General features: G+C 37.4%; 1 protein-coding gene across 2 annotated transcripts in view; it reads left to right on the forward strand.

Moving 5' to 3' along the window:
* Positions 1 to 22,991, forward strand: part of LOC121367399 (serine/threonine-protein kinase A-Raf-like) — a 41,530-nt gene extending 18,539 nt beyond the window's left edge. Inside the window, exons 8-17 of one of the 2 annotated variants that reach the window (XM_041491552.1) lie at positions 2,899 to 2,947; positions 4,129 to 4,248; positions 7,284 to 7,429; positions 7,755 to 7,951; positions 10,164 to 10,340; positions 11,233 to 11,279; positions 12,999 to 13,129; positions 13,712 to 13,843; positions 14,081 to 14,215; positions 15,244 to 22,991. In XM_041491552.1, coding sequence (XP_041347486.1) covers positions 2,899 to 2,947; positions 4,129 to 4,248; positions 7,284 to 7,429; positions 7,755 to 7,951; positions 10,164 to 10,340; positions 11,233 to 11,279; positions 12,999 to 13,129; positions 13,712 to 13,843; positions 14,081 to 14,215; positions 15,244 to 15,426 — 1,317 coding nt within the window. In that variant the 3' untranslated portion in view covers positions 15,427 to 22,991. The remainder of the gene's footprint in view (positions 1 to 2,898; positions 2,948 to 4,128; positions 4,249 to 7,283; positions 7,430 to 7,754; positions 7,952 to 10,163; positions 10,341 to 11,232; positions 11,280 to 12,998; positions 13,130 to 13,711; positions 13,844 to 14,080; positions 14,216 to 15,243) is intronic. The other variant, XM_041491553.1, reaches the window with a different exon arrangement.
* Positions 22,992 to 23,318: the final 327 nt, after the last annotated feature.

The raw sequence follows: 23,318 nt of genomic DNA on the forward strand, positions 1-23,318 counted from the left end.
GCTGTAGTTATTGGTAGCTGTAGTTAATGGTAGCTGTAGTTAATGGTTAATGGTAGCTGTAGTTATCGGTAGCTGTAGTTATCGGTAGCTGTAGTTATCGGTAGCTGTAGTTATCGGTAGCTGTAGTTACCGGTAGCTGTAGTTACCGGTAGCTGTAGTTAATGGTAGCTGTAGTTACCGGTAGCTGTAGTTATTGGTAGCTGTAGTTACCGGTAGCTGTAGTTATTGGTAGCTGTAGTTAATGGTAGCTGTAGTTAATGGTTAATGGTAGTTGTAGTTACCGGTAGCTGTAGTTATTGGTAGCTGTAGTTAATGGTAGCTGTAGTTAATGGTTAATGGTAGCTGTAGTTACCGGTAGCTGTAGTTATTGGTAGCTGTAGTTACCGGTAGCTGTAGTTATTGGTAGCTGTAGTTACCGGTAGCTGTAGTTATTGGTAGCTGTAGTTAATGGTAGCTGTAGTTAATGGTTAATGGTAGTTGTAGTTACCGGTAGCTGTAGTTATTGGTAGCTGTAGTTAATTGTAGCTGTAGTTAATGGTTAATGGTAGCTGTAGTTACCGGTAGCTGTAGTTATGGTAGCTGCAGTTAATGGTAGCTGCAGTTAATGGTAGTTGTAGTTATTGGTAGCTGTAGTTATTGGTAGCTGTAGTTACTGTTAGTTGTAGTTTCTTTTAGCTGTACTTAATGGTAGCTGTAGTTACCGGTAGCTGTAGTTATTGGTAGTTGTAGTTACCGGTAGCTGTAGTTATTGGTAGCTGTAGTTATTGTTAACTGTAGTTGTTAATTATTCTGTTAAAATGTGATGGGAAGTCGTGAAATTTGGTTACTTAAAAAGCATATGAACCCTCCTTTAGTTTACGTTAGCAGTAGTGGCATAGTCGATCATTTCAACTTGGATTCTGACATTAATCATCAGTAAACAACAATCATCAACATCGTTTTAGCATTTATTATTCTGGAGTGGTGTCGTTCAGTTAAATTGTATGATATATACTACTCAAAAGAATTTAAGGGTCAGACGATATTTTCAACATTATTTTCTGAATGTCAATTATATTAGCTAGACCATAATGTCACGCATGGTATTGTTCCATTTTGACGAAAGTGGGTCTAAGCAACCCATAAATGAATTAAAATCCACTGTCATTGACACTGTCGACTAGTTCTAATGGTGAAAACATGCTTACATTTGCACGTAAATTAGGGCAAAAGCGAAAGGTCTGCTAAGTGCCCATAACTTGCTTTTTCACAAAGCGCTTCATTTGCACGCTTTGCATGTGTATTCCATGTTCCCAATGCTGAATTTCCGTATAATTGGAGCTTGCGTTCGTGTACGGTGCACACTCCAAATTCGACAATGGTACGACTTCAACTGACTATTGAAGATCAAGGAAGGGCTATTGCTTGGCTTCAGGATGGCAATACGCAAAGAAATGTTGCTCTGAGACTTGTTGTCAGTCAGAGTGTCGTTGGCCGACTGTGGCAACGGTACCAAGCAACGAATTCTGTTCGGGAAGACCCCGAAGCACTACAAATAGAGAGGACCGCTACATCACCAATATGGCTCTACGTCAATGCACAACCACTGCACGCCGATTACGTGACAATCTGCGGACTGCGACTGGAATTCGAGTGTCTGATCAAACCATACGCAATCGTCTGAGAGCCAATAATCTACGCTGCCGTCGCCAGGCTGTTCGACCACCACTCCTACCACGTCACAGAACGGCCAGACGTCACTGGTGCACGCTTCATCTGCAGTGGCAATGTGTTCAGTGGGGTCGAGTGATGTTCACTGATGAGTCCAGGTTTAGTCTCCAGTTCAACGACGGTCGGGTTCGTGTCTACAGACGTCCTGGGGAGCGCTTCGATGACGTTAACGTTAGACAACGTCACCGGTTCGGTGGTGGCAGCGTCATGGTGTGGGGCGGCATCTCTATCCACCACAAGACCCCCCTCTATGTGGTGGATGGCAATCTGAATGGAATCCGCTATCTGAATGAGATTATCCGGCCGTTGGTTCTCCCAGGCCTTCAGCAGATTGGCGGCGGGGCAGTTCTGCAGGATGACAATGCCAGACCCCACCGCGCCAGGGTGGTAACGGACTTTCTCAGACAACAAGGTATCGCCAGGATGGATTGGCCAGCATATTCGCCTGACTTGGCACCAATAGAGAACGCCTGGGATGAATTAGGCAGGAGAATTCGGGATAACCATGCCCCTCCGGCCAACCTTCATGATCTGGGTCAACTTCTTATGGCAGAGTGGCAGGCCATTCCCCAAGAGTTCTTCAGACGTCTGATCAACAGCATGAGGCAACGATGTGTCGAGTGTATTCGCGCCAGGGGTGGATTCACACACTATTAAACGAATGTTCTAAATCCATGTTTGACAACCTTCAACTTTGACAGCATGTCATGTGACTTTCTTGTATACAGTGACGTTTATTTGTGGGTTTTTGTAAATATGGAACAATAAATAAAAAATTTGGTGTAGTTTACATCATCAATCTAATACACTCTGAAACTTATTTGGTTATAAATTTTTGACCCTTAAATTCTTTTGAGTAGTATACTTTAAATAGATTGCAGGTGATGTTTTTGTTGTTATTACAAAAAAAAATTAACTAACGTTTTTGTTGTTATTACAACAGAATTTTAACTGATGTTTTCATTGTTATGACAATAGGATTTTGACTGATGTTTTCGTTGTTATTACAACAAGAATTTAACTGATGTTTTTGTTGTTATTACAACTGGAATTAAACTGATGTTATCATTGTTATCTCAACTGGGATTTAACTGATGTTATCATTGTTATTTCAACAGGAATTTAACTGATGTTTTTGGTGTTATCACAACTGGAATTTAACTGATGTTATCATTGTTATTTCAACAGGAATTTAGTCGGAGGTTCAGAGACCTGGGTAGAAACACTCGAGGTTTAGGTGAGTAATGTGGTATGTCTTTGAGTGACATCAGTCAACCCAGTCATTGATGACTAACAAGATGTTTTAAGTTCACATCATTTCTTGTTCACAAGCACTGTCCAGTGGATTTGGTGTTCTGTTTTACAAACAACAGTTTTATGCATTGGGATATTGGATTTGGTTGATATAAATGTCATTTATGGCTGTATTGTATATATTATATATGTGTAATATGTTTTTAAATATTGCTGGGGGGGGGGGGGGGTATTTTAAAATCTGGTTTATTTATTATTATTAGCATTAATTTTCTTCTTCTTTTTTTATGATTAGGGTGGGGGTGGAGAGGTTAGTTTTACAGTACAAAATCATAATTGCCTTTGGTGCAAGGGTGTAGGGGTGAGAGATTCTGAAATCGTATTACCCAGAGATAAACAACCACAGCTGAAAATATTCTTCAGTTTTCTGGAATTCTTCATTTTAGTGTTACCCGTAAATATGTTCTTTGAGGAAAATCTTGCAGTAAACATGCTCACATGTGCTTTTCAAGACCTTTCAAATTCCCCCGGATTTCTTGTGCAAGATAATTTTCATCTCTATTATTGGTCATGTCTGTAACAAGAGATTGGTTGCTCATCTGAGTGTATTCTTAACGCTTCATTCATTCATTCTTTCAAGCCAATGACTGATTAATCAGTTTGCTCTTGTGGTATTGTCAAACAAAACAAACTTGAACGTTTTTCATTCATTCACTTCCACTAGTAGAAAAGACACATCGGATACCCATACTTGCAACCTGTCATGTTCTGGGATTATTAAGTATTCTTTTCATAGTCTTTAGTCGGAATTGGACATCCATTAATTTATGCAAATGGTTTTTAACTTCCTTCTTACTGATAATAAACCAGATATGTTAAGTTAATTGAAGTGTTAAATTTTCGACATGGAGAACAGAAACAGGGTATACAGTTTGAGTTGTCTATTCAGGCCTCCACAAATTGCAGGAATGATCGAGCCCTTCATGCATGATCAGTCAGGCAATTTCATTTGGCAGAACCAATTTAATGTCTGTATAAAAAGTATTCCTAAAAATATATCTTCTTCTTTTTTCAATAATAAAAAAATGTTTTACAAATTTTGAACTTGTGGAGGCCTGTGTATTTTGGTTTAGCCTTTTTATGTTATATTTGCCTCACTTCCAGGAGTTCCGGTGGCCTCGAGTAATCGCTATAGCATGTACAAAGATAAGAGACATGCTAGCGATAGTAGTGCTCCGTCTCCCTCTAAGCCCTTCTTTGGGCCCAGTCAAAGGGGACCGTTGGGTGAGACAGGCATGAGTTATCTCCCCTTGGTGGGAGATTTAAAACTTTAGCTAATCAGTCTAACAAAGTGGTATTAAGACTTGACATTCTTATGGTGGAGATTTTGGCTTTTCTCTTTCTAATGCTTGAAAGAAGTGTATATATATATTTATTGCTAAGTTAATAAATACATTTTATGCTGCTTTGTTATTTTTATTTTTATGTTGGGAATTGTGACTTGTAAAATACAAAGTTTAATTGGCTTAAAATATATTTTAAAATATTAAATGGGTCCTATATTTACTTATACCTTGCCAATAATAAATTGAATATAGAAAGATAAATATTATTTGTTGAAATTTAAATAACATAATTTATTATGAATTAGATGAAATTTGGGGGGGGGGGGGGGAACTTTACTTATAAAATATATATTTCAAGACCTGTAAAATTATATGCCTGAACATTTTTTTTAAATTTTAATTTATTATCCCCACAAATTGCTATTTTGTTACTCAAGATATCAGCATTTTTGTCAAATTTTTTGCAAAAGGGAAATAACTGATAAGAGAAAAGATTATTGCAATTAGTGTATTATTACATAATTTGTTCAATCTTGAAAAGTTTTAGTTGGCTTGTTTGATCCATCTTTAATTTAATTTTATATTGATATATTAATTTTACTGTGAACAATAGTTACAATATATAATGATTATTTACTACATGTTTATCATAATAAACATATCTTTCCAACATTGATCAGACTGAATTTATTTTCCATAACACTCAAATTTTTTTAATAATTTCATCTTAGGACAAAGTGTTATTGTAATTCTCTCAAAATCCAGATTAGTTTTATTTAATTAATCTTTATTTACTGAATAACGTTTTTTGGTTGTAACGAAATGAATCCACCGTAAGTTGTCTAAGTCCCTTTGTTCATTACACCCCTGGAGTGGCAGCCCGCATGGAGTTGTATCCAGTCTAACAACATAACACCCATCATTGAGACGTTTTCCCCAGTTTTCTACTGTCATAGTGAAAATATTCATTGAGAAATCCTTTTTTACTTTGGTTAATCATTGCTGTATTACATTATGACCATAAAAATGTATCATTTGTATGTTGTACTATTTCCAAAACGTTACTGAGAAATAATTTATATGCTTATGTTGGTTTAAAAAACAAAACAAAAAACCATTAACTTTGTCGAAACAGTTGTTTTTGTCATCTAATTTTTTATACTATTTGTAATGCATTCCAGAACGTATTAGAATAAAATTGTGATTATTAAAAATAATATAAACATTACACATGGATTTTACGATGCTGCTGATTTTGGTGGGTTGGTTCTAAAGTATGTCATCACAATTACTGATATTAATGTACCGGTAGTTTGACGTCACGCAATTTAAATAAATCTCATGAAAACGTTATGTTCAGGTGTAGGGGTCTTGTTGGCTTGTAAACAAATGACTTATTGATCCCAAAATATCAGATGGGTTTATGGCATGGATAATAATTGTAAGTGTAGGATAAATCAAGATATCATATATTTTAACAGTTTAAGCATTTTGATTAATTTTGTGCTTGTGAATATTTCATTAAATGTTTTTGTATATATTTAGAATGCCCTGATGCCAAGCACATATATGTGATTATATATATATATATAAGCATTTCTTAATGCTACATTTATGCAAGTGGGTGTAAGAATATCCTAATGAAATTTAAAAAAAGTTTCATTGGCTTAAAATATATTTAAAAAATAAAACATACATGTATATGGTATTTTAAACTTTAACAAAATAAAATGAAGTTATCTTAGTTGTCCTGACATAATTTGCTTGAATATTTTCACTATTACAGTAATTGGACATTTGAATGGTTTGGAATATATTTTCATTCTATTGTTTGGATTTATTTTTATTTTGTAATAATTGTATTTGCTTCTTTGATTCCTTTTTGCAGATTTAATGTTTTACGTGAACTGAATGTTAAAGTTTTGGGGGTTTTATGCTGTATTAATATGTGGAAGATGTTTTTAGTGTGTTAGTGTGTGTGTGTGTGTGTGTGTGTGTGTGTGTGTGTGTGTGTGTGTGTGTGTGTGTGTGTGTGTGTGTGTGTGTGTGTGTGTGTGTGTGTGTGTGTGTGTGTTCAGCAATGAGTTAATAATAATAATTTTGTTAATTTGCCTGTTCCTTGTTCTTTAATGCATGATGTGTTTTTTTCTAAATACTATACTTACTGTTTGCTTTGTTGCTTAGTCGTGTTTGAGATTTTGGGATTTTATTTATTTTATTTTAGTCATTGTTTATAGTTATAATTATCAAGGTATAGGTTTTAATCTTTTATTATTATTTTTAAAGGTATAGGTTTTTTTTTGGTTTTTTTAATGAACCAAATAAACCTGCAATAAATATTACCGGTAATGTATTTTAAAACCAACAACAATAATAACAACATTCAAGTTTAATGAGCATGACGATATATATTTAAAAATTATTATTATTATTTATGCACCAAACATGATAAACTATTAGCATATTTTTATAAGCATGATTAACATATTTTTTTGCAATGGAAATTCAATGATGAATGATTTATCCTTTGTATAAAAGGTAAAAGTGTAATTTGCTATATACAGGACATGTATACATGTAAATATACTAACATGCTAAATAAATTTAACACCATTTTCAGACAATATTTTTTTTATTAATAACTTCCATCAGTATTATAGCATTTTTGTTATTTAAATTCCTATAAAATCACCATTGACAGTTGGCAGTAAAATAACATTTTCTTGATTTATTTAAATGGCTTCATATTCAAAGTTTTGAAAGAAATGACTAATGAGTAAAGAGTTTTCCTGAAAATGGTGTTTCATTTTGTTAATGTTTCGCTGACACATCAGTATACATTCGTCTCTCTTATTTACACAGGGTGGAAACAAATCTTTAGAGAAGTCTTATGACTCTTGTTGTTCCTTTACCACAGATACTAGAGTGTAGTTGATTTATGATTGTAACATTTCTATTGTTGTGTATTTGAAGGCAATGTCTCGAACACCCTGACCCTGCCGGGCAGTTTGGCTGGTGCCAGTGGCAGTCCTACGAAGAGTGCCCAATCCTCACCCACGAGTCAAGCCAAATATGTTCGACCACGAGCAAAATCAGTGGAAACTGAACCAGGCAAACGGGTATGACAGACCGACCATCATAATTAGTTTGGCAGATAATAAATGTTATTTATTCTTAATAGGGGCTGGAGGTAGCCCAGTGGTCAATTTTGTCCTCACACTGATAATACTCACTAAATTAATTAATTTCAGCATTTTGTTTTTATTGTCTTCCCATACTTGTCCATTAATTATGCACAACCTATGAATCTCTGAGTGACATAAAACTGGAGGTCTCGAAGCTATTTATAAGCTATTTATGGGTTTATGCCAAAAACATTTTGCATAACCTTTACAAGCACCTTAAAGATGTCGTAAACCTAATAAGATGTTGTTTGTGTTTCAGCGCGCGCGCCGTGATTCCAACGAGGACTGGGAGATTCAGAGCTCAGAGATTGTGTATGACCAGCGAATTGGCTCCGGTTCATTCGGGACCGTCTACAAGGCTCACTGGCACGGACCCGTGGCCGTCAAGAAGCTGAACGTTACCGATCCAACTCCAGCTCAAATGCACGCCTTTAAAAATGAGGTGGCAGTCTTGAGGTAATACATTCTTGACTTGATTTGAATATAATTTGAGAAATATAGAACTTTCAGTGAATGTAAACTTCAGTTTAATTTGTATGTAAAATTCTTGCATCTTTCAGTTCTCAGTTAAAATTGTAATTTATGATTTGTGTATTTCTTTGTCGCAGACTCTTGTCTTTCAGACTCTCTTGCTCTCTCTCCTTCTCATACTCTATCTCACTCTTTGTCTCTGTTTTTCCTGTTCCCTCACTTTCTCACATTCTGTTTTTCCTGCTCCCTTACTTTCTCACATTCTGTTTTTCCTCTTCCCTCACTTTCTCACATTCTGTTTTTCCTTTTCCCTCACTTTCTCACATTCTGTTTTTCTTGCTCCCTTACTTTCTCACATTCTGTTTCTCCTGCTCCCTTACTTTCTCACTCTATTTCCTTTTCTGTCTTTCTCACTATTTCCCTTTCTGTCTTTCCTACTCCCTCACTTTCTCACTCTGTCTATCTCCCTTTCTGTCTTTCCTTCTGTCTTTCCCACTCCCTCACTTTTTCACTCTATCTCCCTTTCTGTTTTTCCTACTCCCTTATTTTTTCACTCTATCTCCCTTTCTGTTTTTCCTACTCCCTCACTTTCTCACTCTATCTCCCTTTCTGTCTTTCCCACTCCCTCACTTTTTCACTCTATCTCCCTTTCTGTTTTTCCTACTCCCTTATTTTTTCACTCTGTCTCCCTTTCTGTCTTTCCCTCTCCCTCACTTTCTCACTCTGTCTATCTCTCTTTCTGTCTTTCCCACTCCCTCACTTTCTCACTCTATCTCCCTTTCTGTCTTTCCCACTCCCTCACTTTTTCACTCTATCTCACTTTCTGTTTTTCCTACTGCCTTATTTTTTCACTCTATCTCCCTTTCTGTCTTTCCCGCTCCCTCACATTCTCACTCTGTCTATCTCTCTTTCTGTCTTTCCCACTCCCTCACTTTCTCACTCTATTTCCCTTTCTGTCTTTCCTTCTCCATTACTTTCTCACTCTATCTCCCTTTCTGTCTTTCCTGCTCCTTTACTTTCTCACTCTATCTCCCTTTCTGTCTTTCCTTCTCCATTACTTTCTCACTCTATCTCCCTTTCTGTCTTTCCTTCTCCATTACTTTCTCACTCTATCTCCCTTTCTGTCTTTCCTTCTCCATTACTTTCTCACTCTATCTCCCTTTCTGTCTTTCCTTCTCCATTACTTTCTCACTATCTCCCTTTCTGTCTTTCCTTCTCCATTACTTTCTCACTATATCTCCCTTTCTGTCTTTCCTTCTCCATTACTTTCTCACTCTATCTCCCTTTCTGTCTTTCCTTCTCCATTACTTTCTCACTCTATCTCCCTTTCTGTCTTTCCTACTCCTTTACTTTCTCACTCTATTTCCCTTTCTGACTTTCCCGCTCCCTTACATTCTCACTCTATTTCCCTTTGTGTCTTTCCCGCTCCCTTACATTCTTACTCTGTCTTTCTCCCTTTTGGTCTTTCCTGCTCCCTCACTTTCTCACTGTCTATTTCCTCCCTTTCTGTTTTTCCTTTTCCCTTACTTTCTCACTCTCTCTCCCTTTCTGTCTTTCCCACTCCCTCACTTTCTCACTCTATCTCCCTTTCTGTCTTTCCTTCTCCATTACTTTCTCACTCTATCTCCCTTTCTGTCTTTCCTTCTCCATTACTTTCTCACTCTATCTCCCTTTCTGTCTTTCCTTCTCCTTTACTTTCTCTCTCTCTCTCCCTTTCTGTCTCCTTCTCCTTTACTTTCTCACTCTATCTCCCTTTCTGTCTTTCCTTCTCCATTACTTTCTCACTCTCACTCCCTTTCTGTCTTTCCTTCTCCATTACTTTCTCACTCTCACCCTTTCTGTCTTTCCTTCTCCATTACTTTCTCACTCTGTCTCCCTTTCTGTCTTTCCTTCTCCATTACTTTCTCACTCTCTCTCCCTTTCTGTCTTTCCTTCTCCATTACTTTCTCACTCTATCTCCCTTTCTGCTTCCAGCTTCCTCTCTCTCTTTGTCTTTTGTCTTTTACTGTCACTGACAGAAATGCTTGTAAAAATAAACTGACAACTCGCAGACTTTACACCTCAACCTTATTTCATGTCCAGTGAACATACCAATCATTGGCTTCAATCTTCTATCTAGGTGTCTTACATACGGTCACATGACTGCCTCTTACTTCATTCTCCTTTCCTCTCACTGTCTGAATGCTGTTTGTTACAGGAAGACAAGACACTGTAATATATTGCTGTTCATGGGCTGTTTGTCGAAGCCGCACCTCGAAATTGTCACCCAGTGGTGCGACGGTCACAGCCTCTACAAACATCTGCACGTGAAGGAGACGAAGTTCCGCATGGATCAGCTGATTCTCATCGCCAAGCAGACCGCTCAAGGCATGGAGTAAGTACCCAGGGATGGGCTGGGGGTGTGTGTAAATTCTTCACCTCACTCATAGTAATTTTATTTGTGCTGCCAGCAGGGAATCCTGCCCTATGTTGCATCTTCCTGGCCCACTGTCAACAAGATTTGCTGCCCAGTGGAACACCCTGACTTCAATCCACAGTTAAATCAGTGTCTCAATACCTAATAATTATAAACATTGAAACTCACACAAAATATTTAAAATAATTCTTCCATCGACTAAGGATAGTATCTCTGACCAGTAACAAGTAGAGAGTAATACTTTTCAAACAAATAGAGCCTTTTTGACAATTGAAATGACATATTCGTTACATTAGTCATTACATTTTCTCGCTTAAAATAAAGTATATATCTAATATGATTCCGGTTGTCATAATGGTAAGGTAGATCAAACTAAATTTCATCTATAAAAAAATTGTGTGTGTATTAAAAACATTACTCCACTGGTCACTCACAACAGGGAAAATATTGGTTATGATTTCTCATGGAGAAACATCACTATACATTGGTGTGACGTTAAATATTATTGGATGATTTGATGCTTACAAACTGATGACCATGTCGGTACTAAATATGTCATCAAGATTTGACGAACATACAAAATGATGTTTAATAGTTTAAAGAGCTTATCCTCTCTTAAATTGTACAACCCCCTCCCCCCCCCCCCCCCCCCCCCCCCCCCAAGAAAATAGTTTTATTACAACAAATCAGAAATCAGAAAAAGGGATCCAAGTAAATATGAAAGCGAATACAATTTATCCCAGAGTTATGATTACTGTGCCAATAAAGTATCTTTTGTAGATTATGGTGTTTGTTAAACTTTCATTGTTTTTGCTTTGGTGAGTCTAACGATTATATTTCTTTGTTTCAGCTACCTTCATGCAAAGAACATCATCCACAGAGATCTCAAGTCAAACAGTATCCTTTCCCTGGCCCTTCCAGCTCACCCAGGGCCTTCACTGTGAGATTTAGTGGAGGGACCGTGTTGAAAAAGCTAGGGTAGCAGTCAACAAAATAAAGAATTGGGGTACACCAACTGGACAAAGCGGCTACTTTTAAACTACAAGCACTTGTATTTATATATATATATATAGGTGCAACTACCCCCTTGTTTATATACCGAGGTGTCGCTAATTAAATATTCCTTTCTTTTTCTTTCTGTCTTTCCTTCCTTACTGTCTTTCATTCTGAATACTATAATTGTAAAGTGTTATTTATGCTTCCGATTGTTGATGTTTTCTTCTGGAATATCTGAACCCTACAGATAAAAGATGCCTGGCTGCTTCTCACAATAAGTAGGCTGTGTGTTGTCAGCAGGGTTTTTTCCTCTCGATTAAACCATATGTTAGACACCAAATAGTCATAGTTTAAAATGTACAGATATTGTCACGGCTTTAGATTGCATCAAAGTCACATGGGTAAAGGGTGGGCCCAAAATAAATATGCCCCAAAAAAGGTGTCCAAAATAATAACAACTATATCGACTACTAAACAATTTCAAGTCAAAAACTACGGAAATCTTACTCCTAAATTAGCTTGAAATAACAATAACTATATCGACTACTGAACAATTTCAAGTCAAAAACTACGGAAATCTTACTCCTAAATTAGCTTGAAATAACAACTATATCGACTACTAAACAATTTCAAGTCAAAAACTACGGAAATCTTACTCCTAAATTAGCTTGAAATAACAACAACTATATCGACTACTGAACAATTTCAAGTCAAAAACTACGGAAATCTTACTCCTAAATTAGCTTGAAATAACAACAACTATATCGACTACTGAACAATTTCAAGTCAAAAACTACGGAAATCTTACTCCTAAATTAGCTTGAAATAACAACTATATCGACTACTGAACAATTTCAAGTCAAAAACTACGGAAATCTTACTCCTAAATTAGCTTGAAATAACAACTATATCGACTACTAAACAATTTCAAGTCAAAAACTACGGAAATCTTACTCCTAAATTAGCTTGAAATAACAATAACTATATCGACTACTGAACAATTTCAAGTCAAAAACTACGGAAATCTTACTCCTAAATTAGCTTGAAATAACAACAACTATATCGACTACTGAACAATTTCAAGTCAAAAACCGGAAATCTTACTCCTAAATTAGCTTGAAATAACAATAACTATATCGACTACTGAACAATTTCAAGTCAAAAACCGGAAATCTTACTCCTAAATTAGCTTGAAATAACAATAACTATATCGACTACTGAACAATTTCAAGTCAAAAACCGGAAATCTTACTCCTAAATTAGCTTGAAATAACAATAACTATATCGACTACTGAACAATTTCAAGTCAAAAACTACGGAAATTTTACTCCTAAACTAGCTTGAAATAACAATAACTATATCGACTACTAAACAATTTCAAGTCAAAAACTACGGAAATATTACTCCTAAATTAGCTTGAAATAACTCAAACTGAATTTCGGAATATCTAAAACCCTTCAAATCACTTCCTTTTGATATCCTCATTTAATTAGATTGATGTGCTCCATAAAGATCTCGCTATACTCGGAACAATAAATATTGTGCCCAAATTAGTGCAATCTAAAGCCCTGATTGTTGACATGTGTGTCTGAGGCGTGTTATTGCCTTCACTCTGACAAGACATATTTTTGACGGAAGTGATGACGGAGAACATGATGGTTAAGATCGGAGATTTTGGATTGGCGACCGTGAAAACACGATGGAGTGGATCCCACCAGTTTCAGCAGCCTTCGGGGTCCATATTGTGGATGGTAGGGTTTCTACTGCTTTAGGAATGATTTGTAATTGTCACTGCCACATTTAAATGGTTACATGCACATTCATGTTGTTTTCTAACACTGGCAGCAAGTTTGCTTTATAACCATGTAAACTGAAGATAAAGAGCTGGGCCCCTATTTGGGAAATGATCTTAGTGCTACAAAATTGTAACACCATTGTAAGCTAGGACATCACTTGGTGTATGCTGTGGTGACGTCATAGCCAACGATGGTGTTACAAGAGCTTCGGAAAAATGGGCCCTGTATTTTAAAATGTACTGAGGTGCCTTTAAATAAATATTCCTTTCTTTCTTGTTTCTTTCTGAATAAGTATGTTGTACTTCTCAATGGTTACTTAACGTATGATTGTTGACAATTCTTTTCTGGAATACTTGAACCTGCAATAACAAGTGGGTGGCATCAATAAGGGCTTGTTATAATCCTATTTCACTATACTTGCGTAACATTGCATTCTCAATGCAATGCTAAAAGACTTGCAAAGACAATGCGATTTTGCTTAAGAGAGCCTAAACTTTGTATTAATAATAAGATATCTTTCTATGTTATTCCCTCCAGGCTCCGGAAGTTATCCAGATGAAAGACCCAAATCCGTACACCTTCCAATCGGATGTGTATGCATTTGGTATTGTGTTGTACGAGCTAGTGACCCAGGAGTTGCCTTACAAACACATCAACAACAAAGATCAGGTAAAGAACTAACTCATTAATAGTACAATGAGCTGCAATCACAGGGCAGCGAAACTTGAACTATAATTGGATATAAGCATAGAAGTAAGATGTCATCAAATTGTACATCACTTTTGAAATACTTCATTTGGACCAGTAATATGATAAGTTGTGTTTAATGTTTGCAGATCACATTGTACATCACTATTGACCGGCTTGTGGACCAGTAATATTGTAAGTTGTGTTTAATGTTTGCAGATCCTGTTTATGGTTGGGAAAGGCTACTTGAGGATTGATATCGCCAAGTCGAGGAACGACACACCCAAGATCTACAAACGACTGATGCAGGATTGTGTCCAATACGACTGGAACAACAGGCCACTGTTCCCACAGGTGAGAAATCTAACACATTAACAGTTAATACCTTGACTACTAGAGGTACGTTAAGGTAGGCAAGCAATCGGGTTGCTCGCTTGACTGGTTTTTGTACCTAACATCTGAAGAATCTATTGTGATAGAAGACCAGAGTACTTGGACCACTTGTCTGTGCATGGCATATACTTAATATTTGGTATAAATTACCCCGCCATCTTGAAGTAATCATTCTTTACTTAAAACCCCCAAGAAACCCCAAACTTTTCTTACGTTGACTCAGATTTCTTGTGATGTTATTACTAATGTGCAGAACTGATCTGTTAAGCCTTATTTGAAAGGACAGGACAGGAAATGTTTTATTTAATGAGGCACTCAACACATTTCATTTACGGTTATATGGCGTCAGACATATGGTTAAGGACCACACCCACTGTTGCCACTTCATGGGATACTCTTTTCGATTAGCAGCAAGGGATCTTTTATATGCACCATCACACAGACAGGCTAGTACATACCACAGCCTTTGATATGCCAGTCATGGTGCACTGGCTGGAACAAGAAATGGCCTGATGGGCCCACCAACGGGGATCGATCCCAGACTGACCGTGCATCGAGTAAGCACTTTACCACTGGGCTACGTCCCGCCCCTATTTGAAAGCGAACACATTGAATGTTGATGAACAGAAAAACAGCTTCCCCTTTTATTTCATCATCTTCATCTATATATGTTTGTGACGTCCTTAACAAAAATGTCTTGGTCTCCTGATACATATCTATGGAGACTTTCTTTGTTTTTTCTATGGAGACTTTCTTTGTTTTTTCTTTTTTTAATGGACGTTTATACTCGACATATATCTATAATAGTAATAGATGTAAAGGGTATTGTAACTGTGATCAATTAGTTTTAATTTTTTACACATATTTTGTGGTAAGCTGCCTATAGGTTACCAAATACTATGCTTATTTCAGTGCCTACATAACATAACTTGTTTACTTCTACACCAAGAGTCATTATGGTAAACATAATGCATTGTATTTTATTTCAGATTCTAGCCATCTTGGAGAATTTATATGTGTCGATACCGAAAATAAAAAGGAGCAAGTCTGAACCAGCAATTCACCGGACTGACTCGTTTGATTTAGACTTCAAGTACATGTGTGCGTCCCCGAAGACGCCTATCAACAGTCAGTTCGCATACTTCTCGTTTCTAACGGGCGGCATTTATTGATGACACTGATGCTGCTGGGAATTCGTCTACGCCGGTCTCTCATTTACCAAGTCTTTCCTCATTGCTGCAGTAGCCTCGTTCCAGGTGCTTGTCGTCGTGTGCTAGGAGGATCCATGTCAGCGGCTTCACACGGACTGCTGTCTTCTCGTCTCTACAGACTCGGGGATAGGGAGTTGGTACAGGACTAGACAGACCACTAGGTCTGCACACTTCAAACACTGTTTGTGAGTGTGGGTTAACAGTGACACAAACTAATGTCAGGATGTTGAGACAGTCTGCATACCGGAAACACGGTTTGTGAGTGTGGGTTGACAGTGACACAAACTAATGTCAGGATGTTGAGACAGTCTGCATACTGGAAACACTGTTTGTGTGTGTGGGTTGACAGTGACACAAACTAATGTCAGGATGTTGAGACAGTCTGCATACTGGAAACATGGTTTGTGAGTGTGGGTTGACAGTGACACAAACTAATGTCAGGATGTTGAGACAGTCTGCATACTGGAAACATGGTTTGTGTGTGTGGGTTGACAGTGACACAAACTAATGTCAGGATGTTGAGACCGTCTGCATACTGGAAACATGGTTTGTGTGTGTGGGTTGACAGTGACACAAACTAATGTCAGGATGTTGAGACAGTCTGCATACTGGAAACATGGTTTGTGTGTGTGGGTTGACAGTGACACAAACTAATGTCAGGATGTTGAGACAGTCTGCATACTGGAAACATGGTTTGTGAGTGTGGGTTGACAGTGACACAAACTAATGTCAGGATGTTGAGACAGTCTGCATACTGGAAAGATTTCATCATAGGTTCAGACAAACTAGTGTTTCTATACTGACAGACTACAGACTTCAAAAATGTTCTGTGTAGGTTCAGACAAACAAACTAAATGTCAGTAAACTGACAGTTTGCAGACAAACGATTCTGTGTGTAGGATCAGGCAAGCTATTGTGACAGAATCTGGACATATTGTTAATTGCAGGTAGACCTGGAGGTTTTTAAAAAAAAAGAGTTTTATTCAGCTTCTGGTAGGCTACAGTATACAAGTGTGTTTAAATATGCTGGACACAGGTTTGTCTGTTCAATGCTTCTGGTAGGCTACAGTATACAAGTGCGTTTAAATAGGCTGGATACAGGTTTGTCTGTTCAATGCTTCTGGTAGGCTACAGTATACAAGTGTGTTTAAATAGGCTGGATACAGGTTTGTCTGTTCAGTGCTTCTGGTAGGCCACTTTATGAAATGGAGGTTTCAATATTTTTTAAGGCAAATAACTATTTTGGGTTTTGGGGAATGATTTGTAGATTGTGGTAAGCAACTGTATTCCACTTTATGGAATAGTCTGCAGAGTTTGGTAGGTCATTGATTAGAGGTTTGGGGAAGGGTCTGTTTTCTACAGATTTGGTTTGTATGCTGCTGCTAGTAGGCTGCAGTATAATTATTATACCATTAAATTGTGAATTGGTCTAATGCAGATTTAAGTAGGCCATTGAATAAACATTTGGGATTGGTATTGGTCTGTAAGCATAATATGTAAAATAGTCTGTATGCAATTTCTTCATTCAGGTTTGGGGAATATGTTCAGGTTAGCATTAGTGAAAATAGTTAAGTGAAGATTTTGGGATGTCATTGAATAAAGTTTGGAAAAATATTTGAAAGTAGTGTTTGGTAGACATTTGTCTTCCAGATTGAAAATGGTTTAGCAAATGGCTACAGACAAATTTTTAAAATATCTGGATTCAGTTGCTGGAAGATTATGGTCTGTCTATATATTGGACTTCTAGTTTTTATATTTCATTTGTAGATTTGGCTGATGGTCCTTGAGCAACCTTTGGAAGACCAATATCTGTATGTTTGGCTAATGATCTGTTAGCAGCTTTTGATAAACTATTGTCTACAGGTTTGGCTCATGTTCTGAATGCAGCTTCTGATGAGCTACAGTGCAAGTGTGGTGTGTGTGCTGCTGGTAGACAAAGGTATCCAGGTTTGAGGAGTAGGTTTCAGCTTCTGACAGGTCACTGTATGCAGCTACCATTTACTATCTACATCCAGAATCAGACAAGTGCCACTGGATCTTGATAATTACATGCATGTGTATTCAAACACCAACATACACAGACACAGGGATTCACATATACAGATAAAATTCAAATGGTTTCTTCAGGTATAGCTAATAAAATCGGGCAAAAGCATAGGGTATGGTATTTGTCATAGTGCAACAATGTATTGCAGAAGTTAAGTATGATGGTAGTATTCGGGGGTTTTTTTCAGGGTTTTATAAATATGGTAAATCTTAGACTGATAGATGGATGCAAATGTTACTTTGGAGATATCGAGGGTTTATGAACAACTGCTACAGATGTGTACAGTTTGTGATTAAAGTGAACCAGCGACTGAGAACAAGTCCTCATGTGCTTGGTTATCGGCCGATTGTTTACGTACCACTGTACAGTTTATGATTAAAGTGAACCAGCGACTGAGAACAAGTCATGATGTGCTTGGTTATCGGCCGATCGTTTACGTACCACTGTACAGTTTGTGATTAAAGTGAACCAGCAACTGAGAACAAGTCCATGTGCTTGGTTATCGGCCAATCGTTTACATACAACTGGACAGTTGGTGATTAAAGTGAACCGGCGACTGAGAACAAGTCGTGATGTGCTTGGTTATCGGCCGATCGTTTACGTACAACTGTACAGTTTGTGATTAAAGTGAACCGGCGACTGAGAACAAGTCGTGATGTGCTTGGTTATCGGCCGATCGTTTACGTTACCACTGTACAGTTTGTGATTAAAGTGAACCGGCGACTGAGAACAAGTCGTGATGTGCTTGGTTATCGGCCGATCGTTTACGTACAACTGTACAGTTTGTGATTAAAGTGAACCGGCGACTGAGAACAAGTCGTGATGTGCTTGGTTATCGGCCGATCGTTTACGTACAACTGTACAGTTTGTGATTAAAGTGAACCGGCGACTGAGAACAAGTCGTGATGTGCTTGGTTATCGGCCGATCGTTTACGTACAACTGTACAGTTTGTGATTAAAGTGAACCGGCGACTGAGAACAAGTCGTGATGTGCTTGGTTATCGGCCGATCGTTTACGTTAGGACCTGGGTCTTTCTTGCACGTGATACAAGCAAACTGAGTGATACGTTTATGAAGAGAGTTTTACAAGAGACTGTTATTTTTAATAGTGTGGTTAACAGACGAACATTAAACATTGTCTGTCCTGTTTGTGATGAACTTAATTGCTTAAGAGACACTAGACTTTTGTGCATGTGTGGCTCAAGCTGCTGCAAACCAATGGAAGTGATCTCTACCAATGAAACTGCTTGTAACATATCCTGAAGTGATCATTTAGAAGTGATCACAGTGTATAGCTTAATGACATTAGTTTGCCACTGAGAGCGACACACAAGAAAATTCTGTCCTTTTTTTTGTCATTTCTCAAATATGGAAAAGGATAGTTTGTTGACTGACTTTGACTATTTGTTCCTGAAAAACTTGGTCCTGACAAACATTGCAAAACTGCAGCAACAGTTTGTTGGTGTAAAAAACAAACAGAGAAATGCTGGCACAGTTGGTGCATATGTAGTGCACATTTCTCTCGGAAACATTTTCAACAAACGTGCAGTTTGCAAAGAACACAACTTTAAAAAAATAGTTTTATGTATTGTCACAATGCAAAGTGTTAACTATTTATTGGCACAGTTGATCACATCAGCTGAATGTATATATACAATTTGTAGGTTTAGTAAACAGATAAAAGGGTACAAAACAACAGTGGGCAGGAAGACTCTATAGTTCTTAACATATAAATGGCATTATGGTGATTACAACATCCTAAAATGGCAAACGGTGACTCTCTAAGTCTTAGCTTTTGGTCCACTTAATATGCCAATATTTTTAACTGAATCCAGTTGACGTTTTACTCATTGACTGGCATGATGTGCATTGTGTATTATGGCGCTTTGATGTGTTAGCCTAGCTAACTGATCAAAGCTTAGTTATTCACCCAATTATTTATCATTGTAAATTTTGTACATATTTTGAGCTTCTGTACATATATGAATTTTTTTTTAATGGGGCCGGGCGAAATGAACTGGGTAGTGAGACCGTGATCACTGCTACATGTGTGTTTTGAATGCTTTTACAAGACTGAACCTGTGTGTGGGACCTGGGGAGCATTTTTATTTGCTTGTTGTACAATGATGTGTACATTGTTTTCTTAGGGGTGGGGTGGTCACTGTGTGTGAATTTTTTGCCTTAATTTATTTCAAATGTTGTCTTTGTTGATGTTTTGACCCAATGGGCACTAGCGCCAGTTTTGTATGTCGTTAGTATTTATGCAAGCCTTCAATCTGTATAGTGTATACATGTAGATAACTGAAAATATTGGCTTCCTTCTGTAGTTGTTTACTCTGTCAATTTTCCCCTGATGTACTCGCCTGCAACTCAACATCTTCCCCATTAAAATATTGGCTAGGGATTTTGGAAGCAATCCTTTTGCTGAGAAATCGTAAAACCATCATAGGTTGTGACGTCACTACAGCAGACGCCATAGTGATGTCCTACCTTATGATGGTTTTACAATTTGGTAGGCTAAGATTGCTTCCAAAATGTGGGCCCAGTTTACTGCATGATAATAAATTGAAAGTTGAAATTAATATTATGGGTTATAGGTTAAAAATAAGTTCCCAGTGTTATGATTGGTTCAAATAGACCTGTATTGGCTTTGATAAAATATTATAACTTTAAACCCATCTAATGTATTCTACGGTTTGTTTGTCATCCGTCCATAAGACTTGGCTTTCTTGAAGATGCTGTTGATACCAAATCTGCATTCGGTGGACATGAATGCTTCTTAACATTACAAAACACCTGTAACGTAGGTTTTGCACTCAACTTTAAATAAATGTGACAGGACTGGCAACTAAAGAAACTAAAAGTTAAATATTAAACTCCAAATTATGCTATGCAGGGCTTGAACTTAACGACTGCATCAATGGCAATTGCAGACATTGAAATAGAAATAGCTGCCATCAGTAAAATTCCTCAAACACAGCTATTATTTAACATTTGTAAATTTGAAATATGTCTACATGCAACAAAATAATCTTTCAGTCTCTTCACCATCGGCAATTATAAAAATAGTTGCCACGGGTGACAAATTCTTAAGTTCAAGTCCTGCTATGGGTGGTTGTGTGTCCACTATGTCTGTTTCCTTAAAATTATTAATGTTTTATAAACAGATGATCTTATCAGTCATCAAATTTGATCATACGACTTTCCAGCATTTGAAATAAGCACTTGTCTGTCCTGACAAGTGAAAATCTGCTCAAACAAGCAAAATGTACCTGGGTGATTGTCCAGTAGGCTAGTAAAAATTTATGATGCAGTTTCATTTTGAACAATCAAAAACATTGTCCTTACATGTGAATAAAATAAACAACTTATTTGGACAAGTGAAAATATTGGTGGACAGTTAATTTCTAGATGTGGTTGTCTGATGGACTAGTGAAACATTCTGGTTATTTTTACGACTTGGTCATCACAGCAACATTCTTGAAAAGAAACAATTTGTTGAACCATTTTGGCCAAGATATTTTAAAACTGATTTTCTATGGGAATCACTAGTGGGAATGTATGAGAGTCCTAAGGTTTACAATAGATGTGTTGAACCATAATATTTTAATTTTAACTTGACATCACCTTTTGATGTTGGCCACGATACTTTCACAAATGAATGTTGTGGTTGCCTCATCAGTGGCCATCTGTAGAACTAGTAGGTGATGTCTAGTGCTAGTTGAGCTGGAAGTTAGGTGTATATGGCCATCATCTGCTTTCATCATCAACTCTTTGTTCTAATTGAGATGGAAGTTCAGGTGTATATGGCCATCATCTGCTTTCATCATCAACTCTTTGTTCTTGTTGAGATGGAAGTTCAGGTGTATATGGCCATCATCTGCTTTCATCATCAACTCTTTGTTCTAGTTGAGATGGAAGTTCAGGTGTATATGGCCATCATCTGCTTTCATCATCAACTCTTTGTTCTAGTTGAGATGGAAGTTCAGGTGTATATGGCCATCATCTGCTTTCGTCATCAACTCTTTTGTTCTAGTTGAGATGGAAGTTTATGGTTATTCTCAGCTTTCATCGTCAACTCTTTGTTCTAGTTGAGATGGAAGTTTATGGTTATTCTCAGCTTTCATCATCAACTCTTTGTTCTAGTTGAGATGGAAGTTCAGGTGTACATGGCCATCATCTGCTTTCATCGTCAACTCTTTTGTTTCAGGCATCACATGTACATGGGTATTGTATTGACAAACCAACAGATGTAGGACAGCTGCTCACTACACATTGGCTCACCAAGGAAACATAAACATGGACATTTGCTCATTAAGGAAACACAAACAGCTCTCTATTTTTTGGTTTTATTTAGGGAGGGCATATAAATGGCTGACCAAGCAGATATGTGCAATGAGTTGTTTATATATATATTTTGTCATTAACAAGATCATGGCAGATCTTGTACCACAAGAAGTCGTGTGATACTGTGATGAAGAGTGGAAAGTTACAGAATTATAATTATTAGTCCGACAAGGTTTTTGTCATTCTTGGCCTAGTGTTAGAAAATATGTCTTGTCATAAAATAAGCTATCCCTTCCAGTTTATTTTATTGGGGGGATGGGGGTTGAAGGGTTCTTGGTTATATTCACTAAAGCATATGCTACCGGGTAGTACCATGGCCATATATCAGTCATGTGCTGTCCAGGGTGGGTTAATGGTCAGTGGGAGAGGTCTAGTAGCCTCATCTCTCCTCACAGAAACGGGGGTGCAGTCAGCTGTGGGATTTCAACCCAACACGTTCCAGTTCAAGGCCAATGGCTTAAATCACTGTTACCAGACTGGTATCTTTCAATTATCAGCAACATACTTCTATACCAGTTAAGATATATCAGGTAAGTTTTGTCCTTGCAGATTACAGCAATTGTCAAACTTTAGGTCATTGAATTAACAAATGACATAACACTTGTACATTTTTAGGTGATATTGGGGAATGTTTTATTCCAGTGCGAGTTCCAACCAAGAACCAGGTTTCACCCACTTCACGTTATGATTGTGGTTGTTTCGCCCGAGTGCATTTTGATTATGGGAGACTATTACCCAGCAGGCACGGTGGGTTCCATGTTCTCAGGCTCAGGTGATACAGAGTTCGCTCAACTGATGGCGTGGATCATGGCCCTGTAGAGTAGTCCCACGCAGAATGGGAAATGCTGCCACTCGACTATTTATCTCATTAACATCATCTCTTTAGGTTTGTGATTTCCTTCTCTTTGTTAAATATTTATGACATGTTTGTAAAACTATGTATGTTAAAACACAATTGGTCATGACTGTTCTGAAAGAAGGTATAGATGTCTCGGTAAAACTGGATGTACATGAGCACTTGTCCTGGTGAGCGAGTCTGGCGAGCAGCTGTCTGCACCCTGCTGGTACATGGCTGAAAACTGTTTTCACGTGTTTGTGCAGAAATGATAACAATTAAATATTTCAAGAAAAATATGATTGTTCGACTTGTAATTACTGCTGGTGGGTGGCTGAAACATTTCAAGCATGGATTGCAGAACTGCATCAGCTAGTCTATTCTACAAGAACCTTTTGTTTGCTGAACAGTATTAATAATTTGATTAATATTGCACACAATATACTTGACTTTTCAGGAGTGATCTCGAACACTTGTCTCGAGCATGCAACATTTATGTTGGATTAATTAATGTTTTCACCTCTGATGCACTTGAAGAACTAATTTAAAAACTGTTAGCAGAAGTTTTTCCTACTACGCCAACGAGCATGGCATTTGATAGTCCAGGGCCTCGTGCATTATTGT

Source organism: Gigantopelta aegis, chromosome 3 (assembly GCF_016097555.1).
Source record: "Gigantopelta aegis isolate Gae_Host chromosome 3, Gae_host_genome, whole genome shotgun sequence".
NCBI classification, from domain to species: domain Eukaryota; kingdom Metazoa; phylum Mollusca; class Gastropoda; order Neomphalida; family Peltospiridae; genus Gigantopelta; species Gigantopelta aegis.